The 13,545-nt window shown below is 37.8% G+C and overlaps 1 protein-coding gene across 1 annotated transcript in view; it reads right to left on the bottom strand.

Annotated features, from left to right (window-relative positions):
* The window catches only part of ARNT (aryl hydrocarbon receptor nuclear translocator), a 66,931-nt gene that overhangs the window by 22,905 nt on the left and 30,481 nt on the right, over nucleotides 1–13,545 (bottom strand). The window contains exons 3-6 of the mRNA XM_005894915.3: nucleotides 11,121–11,165; nucleotides 6,399–6,443; nucleotides 3,670–3,714; nucleotides 1,304–1,517 (exon numbers count right to left, since the gene is read on the bottom strand). Coding sequence (XP_005894977.2) covers nucleotides 1,304–1,517; nucleotides 3,670–3,714; nucleotides 6,399–6,443; nucleotides 11,121–11,165 — 349 coding nt within the window. The remainder of the gene's footprint in view (nucleotides 1–1,303; nucleotides 1,518–3,669; nucleotides 3,715–6,398; nucleotides 6,444–11,120; nucleotides 11,166–13,545) is intronic.

Here is a 13,545-nt window from a genome sequence, read left to right as displayed (position 1 = left end):
ACTTCAGTCGTGTCCGACTCTGTGCGACCCCATAGACGGCAGCCCACCAGGCTCCCCCGTCCCTGGGATTCTCCAGGCAAGAACACTGGAGTGGGCTGCCATTTCCTTCTCCAATGCATGAAAGTGAAAAGTGAAAGTTAAGCCGCTCAGTCATGTCAGAGTCTTCGAGACCCCATGGACTGCAGCCCACCAGGCTCCTCCGCCCATGGGATTTTCCAGGCAAGAGTACTGGAAAAAGGATGGCATTACAGGTCAATTTTTTCTTCCTTGTACTTCCTGTATTTTCTGAAATTTTCTGCAATAAATAAGTGATACTTTTAACAATCAAAACAGAACATGGCTACCTTATACTCTTTGAAGTCTCTGCTGACTGTTCTCACTCAGGCCTAGCCGCTCTATTTACTTTAGCCATCCAGCTAGTACATATGTATTTGTGTGCGTCTGTGTGCTCAGTCTGTCAGTTGTGTCAGACTCTTTGCAGCCCTATGAACTGTAGCCCGCCAGCTCCTCTGTTCATGGGACTTCCCATGCAGAAATACTAGAGAAGGTTACCATTTCTCCTCCAGGGGATCTTCCCGACCCAGGGAGGGAACCCATGTCTTCTGCATTGCAGGTGGATTCTTTACCACTGAGCCATGGGGGAAGCCAACACATATATTTAATCCTATATAAATTGTTAATAAGTTCTTTAAAGCCATTTCTTCCCATACTCATTTTTCACTTATGTGTGTATCCTGCTACTCACATATTCATATTCAAACCGAGTTTCTGAAAAGCTGGAAATGTTTCTACCTTCTATTTCTCTCATAGTGCATCGAATGTAACAGAGCGTACCTCTAAGCAACAACAACTGCCTGTTAGATTCCTTTCATCACTAAAACTGGAAGCTGCTTCAAGAAAAAGAAATATATTACTTTCATCTTCTATAACCCTAAAGCCAAGGAAAAGGACTGGTTCTTTGGGGATGAACACAGTCATCCCCAAGATTCCACTGTTCTTCTACCCTGAAGACTGGATTCATGAGTAAAGTTCTAAAATACCTGTAAGCGTGCTAAATAGTTTTCACAATTCTTCTCTACTTCTGTTTCAAAGCTAATAAACGGTATAGTCAGGGATCAAAACTCACTTTCCTATGACCTGAATATTTCCTTCAGAGCTGAATTCCTATCCTTTAAAGAATCTACAGATTCAGCTCTGCTCTGACTCCCAATATAACACACACTTCAGGATTATGGGCATCCACCCCCAAAAGATCAAAACTTTCAAAAAATTCTAGACCCCCTCATGTGTGCTTCCCAGAGACCTGATCAGTGAGGAAAGACGGCTTGTAGGTGCCGTCGGTGGACGTGTTGCCAGTTCCTCTCAAGGACTTCATGTGAGAAACTGCCATGCGTAAGATGGTTAGCTTGTCTGGTTTCCGAGCCAGGGCGCTACAGGTGGGTACCATGTCTGACAGTTCTGTTATGTAGGCTGTCATCTTGTTCCGTCGTCGCCGTTCAATCTCACTGTGGTTTTCCCTGCATGGAAAGAGAGAGAGAGAAGCCCCATCCAGGTGGTCATATCTGGCCACTTGGGAGCAGGGAGAGTGATATGGATACCAAGTGAGCTGCTGAAGAAATGCGGTACTTAGATTTAGTAGTGCTTAAGTCTCTGATGTTAAAGTCTGCCAAGCTTCTCATGCAGAGCAAGCATGGAATAGAAACTAACGAGGTAGACAAGAGTACAAGCAGATACCAGCAAATCTCTCTAACTCCTGGAAACTTCCCTTCCTGTGTAAATTACCACTCCCTCAGAACAAAAAGTGTTTTAAGAAATGACAATCTTAAAAAATGTTGATTTTATTCACTTAAGTTCCTCAGCTTGGCTGATTTCTTATTTACCAATTCAACTTTTTAAAGGCTGAAAACATAAAACGACCAATTTTTTCCAACAGAAGTATGTTGCTCAACAGTTGATACAAGAATTGATTAGTATAGACTCCCTTGATCTATAAAATATTGTTTATTCTAAGTATCTCTCTTATTCTCAACACTAGGAGGCAGAACTGGAAGTTCTACTTGTCCCCCTAATGGACAAGGCCCTAGCTTCTCTATCTGGGTGTGGTGCCAGTACACTGAGCTCAAGAGATTTATAAGATGCCATTTACTAGAAGTCCCTTATGATGCCCAATTTGGGACAAAGTGAACTGGAGAACAGGATGCTTAAGAACAGACAATCTGGATCTCACCAGGGAGAGCAGAACACATCTCCAATACTGACTTTCTCAAAATCAGGGTAACTGCTGCTGCTAAGTCACTTCAGTCGTGTCTGACTCTGTGCGACCCCACAGACGGCAGCCCACCAGGCTCCCCTGTCCCTGGGATTCTCCAGGCAAGAACACTGGAGTAGGTTGCCATTTCCTTCTCCAATGCATGAAAGTGAAAAGTGAAGTCACTCAGTCGTGTCCGACTCTTCACGACCCCATGGACTGCAGCCTTACCAAGCTCCTCCGTCCATGGGATTTTCCAGGCGAGAGTACTGGAGTGGGTTGCCATTGCCTTCTCCACAATCAGGGTAAAATTACTGCTAAAAGTATAATTCAGTATTTTTCAAATTGGATTTCTGAAAAGCCTAACAGTTCCTCAGTATCTTTCATAGGAATGCTTCAAGGAGAGACTCAAACAACATGCTGCATTCCTATCTCTGTTTTGAGCAGCTTTGCTTTATCTTTTTTACGGACTTCTATTACCACTAAAGATTCTATCTGAACAAAAGTTCTCTGCCAAAACAAACAAAAAAAAAGAAAACAATGAATCTAACTTAAATCTCTTTTTTATGATTAGAGCAAACTAATGTCCAGTAGTTAACCAACTTTTCCAAGGGCGGCCCCCATTCCCAATGAATGCAACGTTCTTCCCACCATACCACACGTTTTACGAAACGTGAAAGTGTTAGCAGACATAAGTTAAACTGGCAGCAAAATGAGACTGTGACCCAGCTGAAAGAGATAACAATAGGTCTCACAGCGTAGGTCCATATTTAGTTACTCTGCCTGAGAAACATAAAATTCTACTCTTAAACATAAAGCACCCATTTCCTTGTATCTGACAGGTTTCTGACACTGAAATCCAGAAGACTGATCTTTTAAATAGCCACATCAAGGCTGCTAAGCTTTTCTAAGAAACCACAAGATTCACTCACCAAAGCCACACCAGTACTGCTGTGACAAAGTAATCTAGGCTGTGAGTGTACCCAGGAAAATAAAGGTGAGCTTTCTAGAAGGGTGTGGAGTAAATACTGAGGCCTAAAGACTAGGAACTAATTGCAAACACAGATATATTTATTGGCTTTCTGATAAAAGAGGATTTTCCTGCTGAAGTATCGACTGGCACAGCTGCACTGTTTCTAAAAGCTTTTTATTCTGCGAAATTTAGTGTGCTAAGATAAAGATAAAAAGAGAAATCTATAAAACTAATAGCAATTTCTTAAATTCTTAACTTCCCTCAACTCACCCACTTTCTGGTGGGGGAAGCCAAAGTTCCTATTATATACAAACTTCTAAAAATCTTGTCCTCTCTTGACACAAAGAAAAACATGAAGAGAAAGGGGAAGAAAAGAGCAGAAATAAGAAAAAGGATAGAAAAAGCAGCAGCATCCACTTCATCGTGCTAAAAGATACCATTTTCCTACCTGGCGAGTCTCTCCTTATCCGCAGAGCTCTGCTCATCATCCGACCTAAAAACAGAATTAATGAACTAAGCTAAACGTAAAATAAAAAGAAGGAAGGAAGGAAGGGGGTGGGGAGAAGGAAGGAAGGGGGGGAAGAAGGGAGGAAAGAAGAAAAGGGGGAAGGAAAGAAGGAAGGGGAGAAAGGGAAAAAGGAAAGAGGGAGGAGAAAGGGGGGAAAGGAAGGGAAGAAAATAACAGAAAAAAACAGATGCAGAGAAGAGGGGGAAATGGAAATATAGACAAGAACCTTGCCTGTACTCGACAAAACCATCTGTCAGAATAAAGGAAAAGTAACTTACAGGACAAAGGTCAACATAAAAGCAAGCCCAATATTCATTATAAATGCACATAATCTGAGCAGAGAAAGCCAATTATCTCTTTAGAAACCAAGCAGACATACTATCTGAATAAGAATGAAACAAGGGGTACCATTTTCACATACTGCTTCCAATCTGGAAAGAAAGTAATATTCACATATGCTATTTCTACACTGAAAAATAAAAAAATCAAACAGTAAATCATGTCAAGAAAGTCAAACAAGTGATCACAAACACAATCTCTCAATAACACACATACAGCACACATGTGCTCACAGACAAAATAACCAACCAGGTTTCCCTGGAGAATTATATAACTAAAACTAAGAGCTAGGTATCTAGTATATCCCCTATCAATGATTTGATCTTGAAGTGGTATATTTCTCTTCTGTTGCTTTCCCATTTCTCTGCAATAAAGCCATAACGTTGCTGGATCCTAGATCAACTCCCTCTTCCCTGGAGAGGGCTACAAAGGATTACCACTAAATTTCTCTGAATAACTGAAATACTATGAGGGTTTGTGGCAAGTTGGTAGTTGGTATTGGTAGTTCAGTTTATCAGTAATCAATTCCATCTTAAATATATACATAAGTATGTGTATATAAAGATATTAAGAATAGATTAAGCAAAAATATCTAAGTATGATATATTGACAGGCTGAAAAACCAGCTATTAAAAAATGACAACTACAATGATTTTATCAATACACAGGGAAATTTCTAGAAAATGGTCAGCAGGGGGGAAAAAAGAGACAAAAAAATAACACAGTAATGACAAGAATCACCTGAGAACTTATGCATATTGACAAGAGAAAGAAAAAAAAGGTGATATTAAGTAAAGTTTCATATTCACTGGGTTATTGTAACTCCTTAACAAACTACAAATATTTTTTCAAAAAGTTGGGAAAATTCACTTCATCTTTTGAAGACACTCCACTGAATCCCAAACGAGAATATTTGAGGTGAACTAGCTTAACAAATCTTAAAGAAATGAGTTCTGGGAATTCCCTGGCAGTCCAGCAGTTAGCATGCCACACATTCACTGCTGAAGGTACCAGTTCAATCCCTGGTCATGGAACTAAGATCACACAAAGAAATGAGCTCTGTTGTTTACAAGTTAAATATCTAAAATTACTATTACTACTCCTACCAATACAGATCCATAATCCCTTATTTACTTCAATATTTCCAAATAAAATACAGAATGTATAAAAATTCACATTAAGCAAGGCAAATGAAGACTAAAACAGTTCAGGTCATGTTTTCATAGCTTTCTGGAATTTCAGTCAAGAGACTGTGAAACCCATACCACCACTATTATTTGACAACTTCACTTTCTAATGCAGTTTTTTAAAAACTACTGCCCAAATATCTACTATTAACTTCACATTTGAGAGATGATTCACAACCTAAAGTGTTCGTAAGTATCTACTTCAGATTTGAAGTAACTACAAATTCTTCAGAAACCTTTAAATCTGCTCCTTTTCTATTGCCACTGCCACCACTCTAGCCCAGGCCCTCATGATTTTATCACTGTCTTATTGTTTCAACGGTCTCCCATTTACCTTCTTGACTACAGTGCTTCTCTCTAATGAGTCCTATATAAAGCTACTAGAGAAAAATTCATATGCATTTTATATTAATACATTATCATTTCATTCAAAGCTTATGATGGCATCCCACTGCTTCAGAGTAGTTTAAAACTACTCTGATTGATATTGCTTAGCCCTTGACATCAATGGTTCTCAACGTATGGGCCCCAGACCAGCAGCATCAGCAATGAATAAGTAGTAATTGCTTAGTTAAGCAGTGGATTTTGCATGATTCACTTTTCTGATGTGGTTGCAAATTCAATTTTTAAAAAACAAATAATTTACTGCTTAACAATATATAGAATAAATGTTCTAAGAATAAACCAATATCTGAGTTGAGAGGATTTGTTTAATATAAACCAAAGTGTTTTTCATGCTCTAGACAGGTAACTTAAATGTATTTCAATAAAAACTGCACTCTTTGTGTAAATTGTTTATTTGCTGTCATCTTTAAAAGAATAAAATCATCTGTAGAGATTTTGTAGATCCACTTAATAATAAATGCAACCAAGAAATTAAATATTGTTTGTGTTTCTGTGGACACCCAGCAAGCACAATGTGTAGCTATTTATCACATATATAAAAACACTGTTTAAGTATATCATTAGTTTGGTGCCATAAGTCTGAAGCCATGTTACCTGACCATAAACAACAACTGTAATACTAATTTTCACCAGTTGAGACTGGGCAGAGAAATTAACTCTCATTGAGAGAAAATTAAAACTGAGAATTTTTAAATTGCCTGGTCCCACAACAAGGACCAAGATGCTCTACTACATTACCTGGCAAACCGCTCCTTATCATTAGACATCTGATCATCATCACACCTGAAGGAGAAAAAAAAAGATTAATCCAAGGCATTACACTTGTTATATCTATTTCATTCTGAAAGGAGAACCAGAAAGGGGTAAAAATATTCAGCAAAAAAAGCCAACTGAAAAGGCAGCACAAAGCAATAGAGATAATATCATCTCACAGAACTTAAAAATCCATGATTATTATTTGTCTGTTTTCTAATGTCTCCTTTACTCTTACTTACCAAACATTCCAAAAAAAGATGTTGAGCTCATGAGGGCACAGCTGACTGCCCTGTCAATACCTCCCTGAGGTTAGAGATAGTTTTGTTTTTCTTAAATTACGTCAAAAACCATGTAACATCAAATTTGCCATCATAACCAGGTTTAAGTGTATGGCTCAGTAGCACTAATTATATTCACACTGGTGTACAAAGTATCTCTAGAACTTTTTCACACTGAAAAACAAACTCTATAGCTACTGAACACCATCTTCTCATTCTCTGTCCCCATCCCACCCCCAGCTCTTGACAACCACCACTCTACTTTGTCTCTCTGATTTTGACACTTTACAGCCTCACATAAGTGAAATCATACAGTATTTATCTTTTTTTGACAGGCTTATTTCATTTAGTATAATGCCCTCAAGGTTCATCCATGTTAGGTAGTATGTGACAGAATTTCCTTCTTTTTTAAGGCTGAGTAATATTCCATTTGTGAGTGGATATGTGGGGTGCTTCCACCTCTCAGTTACTGTGAAAAATGGAGCAGTGAACATGAGTGTACAAATATCTCTAAGATCTTGCTTTCAATTCTTTTGGATATATAACCAGAAGTGGCACTGCTGGATCATATAATATTTCTGTTTTTAATGTTTCAAGGAACCTCTGTACTGTTTTCCAAAGTGGCCAGACCATTTTACATTCCTACCAACAGCGCCCAAGAATTCCAATTCCTCCATATCCTTACCAGTGCTTGCTATTTTCTGGATTATTGATGGTACCATTCTAATGGCCTACTCATTGTAGTTTTGATTTGCATTTCTCTAAATGATTAGTAATGTTCAGTGTCTCTCCATATGATTTTTGGCCATTTGTGTATGTTCTTTGGAGAAATGCCTATTCAAATCCTTTGCTCATTTAAGCAGGTTGTTTTTTGTTACAGGAGTTCTGCAAGTATCAATCAGATATACGATTGGCAAATATTTTCTTTCATTCCATATGTTACCTTTCCACTGTGCTTCCTTTGATGTGCAGAAGTTTCTAAAAGTCTTAAATTTTGATTTAAACAATGAACGATATCTCTTTGATTAAGAAAACACAATCCATTCATTTCAAGAACGTCTACTTAACAAGCTGATGCATCCTGTTTGCTACTACAGAAATCACGAAGGAGGATGTGTTGAAGAAGGTAAACCTAACTATGAAAATACCACTCTCTTCTCCGGATGGTCTAAATTTTCCTCTTCTCACTGCTATAGGACGTAACAAAAATCCATCAGCTTTGGGCAGAAAGAGCCTTTGTGAGACAGGTAAGACTCATAAAATTTTCAGTTAAACCAGTTATTTGTATTACAGCCCAAATTTATACTTCACAGGCTATATAAATCCTCAACTAATTTGACCCCAAAATTTTTCTTTGAAAATAACTGGAGAGGTGTAGTGGAATTTCAGCTCAAGGACAAATTTTTGTTTCTAAGACACAAAATATACTATAAATCACACGCTACAAACTCTTAATGAAAAAAGAGACCTATAATTTACATATTAACTTTGAATCTCAAGAATGTATCTTCCAGGTCCTTGCTACTCAAAGTGTGGTTAGTGGACCAGAAGCAGCAGCATCACTTAGGAATCTGTAAAAATGCAGAATCTTGGGCACTATCCGAGACCTAACAAATTATAATCTTCATCTTGTCAAGAACCCGTTGGTGGATTTGTACCTGCATTTCTTTGAGTTTGAGAAGCATTATTTTAGTACTAGCAACTCTGATATTGTATATAGAATTTCAAATCCTTCATATTCTTAAAAATTATTTCATAGTGTTGTCTGGAGAATATAAGAAAATGACACTTGAACAAAGTGATGAAAAGAGGTAATACATTACAACTTGGATCCACCAAGGAGACTGATTTAATCCACCAAGTATTCACCAAGTATTAAGCTGATTTACAGATTTACAGATACAATGCAAGTAAGACTTTCACTCCCAGACCAAAGTGGAAAATTCCAATTAAAAAAATGTACTGGGAATTCCTGTTTAGGACTCCATATTCCCACTGCCTGGGGCATGGTTCAATCCCTGGTTGAGGAACTAAGATCCTGCAAGCCATGAGGCCAGAAAAAAAAAAAGTTCTGATGATCAAGTAAAAAAAATTTGGTGATGACTCTCCTGGGCATGCATAATGACCTATTTGGTAAGATCAATTATGAATACTTTTCTTTAAGGTTGGGGAAAGGACAAATCAACCTTTTAAAATTTGTGTGTAGTTTGTGACTACCAGATTTTGTGGAATGGAAGCAATGACTCAGGGCTAGAGCTAAATGACAGTAATAAATAAGACTAGTGATTACCTCTATCCCATTCATATACACATCTACTACTACTATTATATTTATTATTATAATTAGGAATTTCTAATTGGAGGAATGTACACTGGAACTGTGTGGAAAAAGTCTATTCTTGCATAGAAACTGAAATCTTTTCCCCTCTTTACATTTGCTGACACTCATTAACGTTCAAGACCTCTCTTGGAAAATGGTTTTCTCCAATATTTTACAACTATTTCTTTATGATAGCCAAGTCACAGTTATTGTTTTCGAGAATACCTGGCAGTGTTCCACAGCTGGGCAGAAGCTAAACACATGAGCTTTAAATACTGCAAAAACAATAATAATAGATAGACAAATGTCACTGACTCAACTAAGCACTATAAAACTAAACAATGGCAAGCAATTTACAATATGGGCATCTTCTGTATAAAAACAAAAAATGAGGAGACAATGACTGTATATGCACACATATACGTGCATTTAAATACACTTACATATGCACCGAATATTCGTGGAAGGATACTTAATAAACTGGAAACTATAGTCTCAGGAGAAGGATTCTGAAGGTATAAAGTGAAATGAAGATATACTTTCATTACATATAACCTTGCACTGTTTAACAATTTTGTGATAAAGTATGTCCATATTTCGGAGAAGGCAATGGCACCCCACTCCAGTACTCTTGCCTGGAAAATCCCATGGACGGAGGAGCCTGGTGGGCTGCAGTCCATGGGGTCACTAAGAGTCAAACACGACTGAGCAACTTCACTTTACTTTTCACTTTCATGCATTGGAGAAGGAAATGGCAACCCAATCCAGTGTTCTTGCCTGGAGAATCCCGGGGACGGCGGAGCCTGGTGGGCTGCTGTCTATGGGGTCGCACAGAGTCGGACACGACTGAAGCGACTTACCAGCAGCATGTTCATATTTCTTTTAAGAACTTAGTTCAAATAATAAAATCCAGAAACTCACATAGTAAAATAAATTTTTTAAAGAACAGGGTTCCTTTATTTATTTTTCAAATATGTGTTACTCTGCAATGCAGGCATTACCTAGGTAGTATTTTCAACTTTGAAAAGAAAAAAAAGGCAGGGTGCAGTCAAGGTTATCTTCCATTCTTTGACTCTTATTGCTTTCCTGACTTAAAAACAAAGCAAAGTAAGGACTTCCCTGGTGGTCCAATGGTTAAGACGCCATGCTCCCAATGCAAGGGGCCTGAGTTCGATCCCTGGTTAGGCAACTAGGTCCCACATGATGAACTAAAGATCCAACATGTAGCAACGAAGATCCTGCATGCTGCTAAAACCCAACACAGCACCAACCCCACCGCCCAAAAAAAACCCCACAAAGCCAAGTAACTGGTCTTAAACAAGAATAGAAATTTCCTTTCTCTGAAAGTACTCCTTCATCAATATATTGAAAAGTTCATTTTCAGTTCTCTAGAAGGTTCAGTACTACAAGGATACAAATTCCAATTCCTGCTCTGTAGGAGAAATCAATGAGTATCACAGGGCAACATTAGAACATTAATGACTTGCCAACTAATTACTCCTTGCAGTATTCACCACCTGGTGCAGCCCACTCCCACACTGAGTCAGAACTTGGACATACGACTTGCTTTGGCCAATGGGACAACAGCAAATGTCAATACAAAGCAGATGCTTGATATTAATAAGCACCTGGACTGAGACTTGCCCTTTGTATTACAGCCATCACCATGTAAAGAAACTCAAATCTGCCCTCTTTAAGGATAAACGACCACCAAAAAAAAGGAGAGAGAGAAAGAGATACCCAGCATTATCATCTGAGTCCAGTTCCCAGATGACAAGGCAACTGAATGCAGTCTTAAGAATGAGCCTAGGCAAGATCAGCAGAAAAACCAATCGACAGAATTGTAAGAAATAATATATCATTGTTATTAAGCCACACAACTATAGGTAACTGATACAGAGGGTCTTGTAAATTCTATACCCTCTTCTCATTGAGCACTTTCCTCTGGAGTTATTACCAGAATGCTTGGAAATTGTATGGGGTATAACAGGAAATTTTAGTTTTAGGATGAAGGACTCTCCTTAGGTCTAAAGACAAAAATATGAGTCATAAAGATAATTAACTAATTTTAATATTAGAAATCTAGATAAAGTTTTACGATCTTACCTCAAAAATTTACTGTTCCCTTCTCCATCATCATCAAAATCCAATCTGAGGAAAGTCAACAAAAAATATTATAAGCCTACTGATAATGCAGAATATTAACAAAATTAAAATTCTAAACCCACAATCTATCTGAACACCCACTCAGAAGGAAGAAGGAAAAGAGGAAGTGGACATAAGCAAAGATATACTTACCACCTCTTCCTGTTGAACCAAACTGGGCAAAGAAATTGGTCAATCAAAAATGAGTACCAGACTTCCCTAGTGGTCCAGTGGTTAAGAATCTGCCTGCCAATGCAGGGGACACAAGTTTGATCTTTGGTCTGGGAAAACCCCACATGCCGCAGGGCAACCAAGCTCATGTGCCACAACTACTGAGCCTGTGCACATAAGCCCAAGCCCTGCAACAAGAGAAGCCACCACAATGAGAAACCCAAAATCGCAACTAGAGAGTAGCCTCTGCTCTCCACAACTAGAGAAAGCCCGTGCACAGCAACAAAAACCCAGCACGGCCAAAAATAAATGATAAACAAGTAAATAAATAATTTTTTTCTTTAAAAAGAGTGTGCCTACTGCTACCTTTATTTTCCTAGGGTAGCAATCCACCTTTGTCAAAGTTTTACATCAGAGTACAACCTCACAAAAGGAGCAGGAATCTACTCAAAAAGGACAAGGAAAACATTAGTATGAGTAATTCATGTCTTTAATTTTCATTTCTATAGTCTATCCTAGGCTATGTTACCAGCTCTCTGAAATATCTCTCAAAACAGGGAAGTGATTTAAGACCTCTGAAGGTTGGGTTTTTGTTTGGCCACACTGCGCAGCTTGTGGAAACTTAGTTCCCAGGTAGAACAAAATATGAGCCTTCAGTTGTGAAACGGAGAAGGCAATGGCACCCCACTCCAGTACTCTTGCCTGGAAAATCCCATGGGCAGAGGAGCCTGGTGGGTGCAGTCCATGGGGTCTAAGAGTCCGCTAAGTCCGCTAAGAGTCGGAGACGACTGAGCAACGTCACTTTCACTTTTCACTTTCATGCATTGGAGAAGGAAATGGCAACCCACTCCAGTGTTCTTGCCTGGAGAATCCCAGGGACGGGGGAGCCTGGTGGGCTGCCGTCTATGGGGTCGCACAGAGTCAGACACGACTGCTAAGCGACTTAGCAGCAGCAGCAGCAGCTGTGAAAGCGCAGAATTTTAACCAATGAACCACCAGAGAATTCCCTGAAGGTTGTTAAATAATGTTTCTTTCCTTCATTCATCCAATGAACATGTAATACATGCTACATTCCAGATACTGTACTAGATGAGTTGAAAACAAAAGATTTGCCCTCAAAGGCTTCTTCTCCTAGACAAATATAAATACACAAGTGAAAATGAGAAAGCATCATATGAGGAGCACAATCAATAAGCTATAGATGTGTAGTGAAAAAAGAGGTGACTTTCATTTCAAGGGATTAGGCAAGATTATAGGTAATGAGATAGGCAATCTCCTATTAATCTCTATACTAAACTAAAATGTAACTCATGTTACCACCTTAACCCAGTGATCTTGGCATCTCCATTAGAGCGATAACCTGATATTATAGACCTCTAAATGGATTATGAAGTACATAGCATCAATCCTGAAAGTGTCCATTTTTCTTACATGTCAAAATCAGCCTACTGACCCAATAACTTCATTTCTAAGACTCTATCCTAAAGAAACAACTCAGAAAAAATTTATGTACAAATACTCATTAAGCATTACAATATAATAGTATATCTTCAAAATTGTTTAAATGTCCCAAAATAGAAATTAAGTACATCCTTCTATGTAACTATTTTAAAACTATGTTTCTATACAATATGTAACAGGTATGGGAAAAAGAGTTATTTTATACAATCAGATCAAAAGACTAGACTACATAAACCAATACAATTATATGATTATAACTACACATAAAGAATTAACTAATTATGCAAAAAAACTAATGGGAGATGAATTTGGGTAGTAAGATGATTGCTTTACTAGTCTTCTAACTTTCTACATTTTCTAATATTTCTTTTAAAAAAAGTATTATTTCTTTTAATATATTTTCCTCATTACCAATATTACAAACACTTCAGAAAATTTAGAAATAATTAAAAACAAAAGAAAAAATAAATCACCCATAATCCCATCATCCAGACTAACTGATAAATATCCTTTCAGCTTTTTGGCTATGCATATGTGTTATATACATATTTATTTCTGATAGGAGTTGATATATTACATACACTGTAACCTCTTTTCTCAATATATTATGAACATTTTTCTGTACTGATACATATTTGCCACTTCTAATAGCTGTACACGTTCAATATAACTTTCTCAGCCAATCTCAATTTTGATATTAATATTGATTCTGATTCTAATTGTTAAGATTATATATAACTTAATACTGTGTTTC

Source organism: Bos mutus, chromosome 3 (assembly GCF_027580195.1).
Source record: "Bos mutus isolate GX-2022 chromosome 3, NWIPB_WYAK_1.1, whole genome shotgun sequence".
Lineage (NCBI taxonomy): Eukaryota > Metazoa > Chordata > Mammalia > Artiodactyla > Bovidae > Bos > Bos mutus.
The sequence above is the reverse complement of the archived record's forward strand: the minus strand, read 5'-3'. Positions and strand labels throughout refer to the sequence as shown.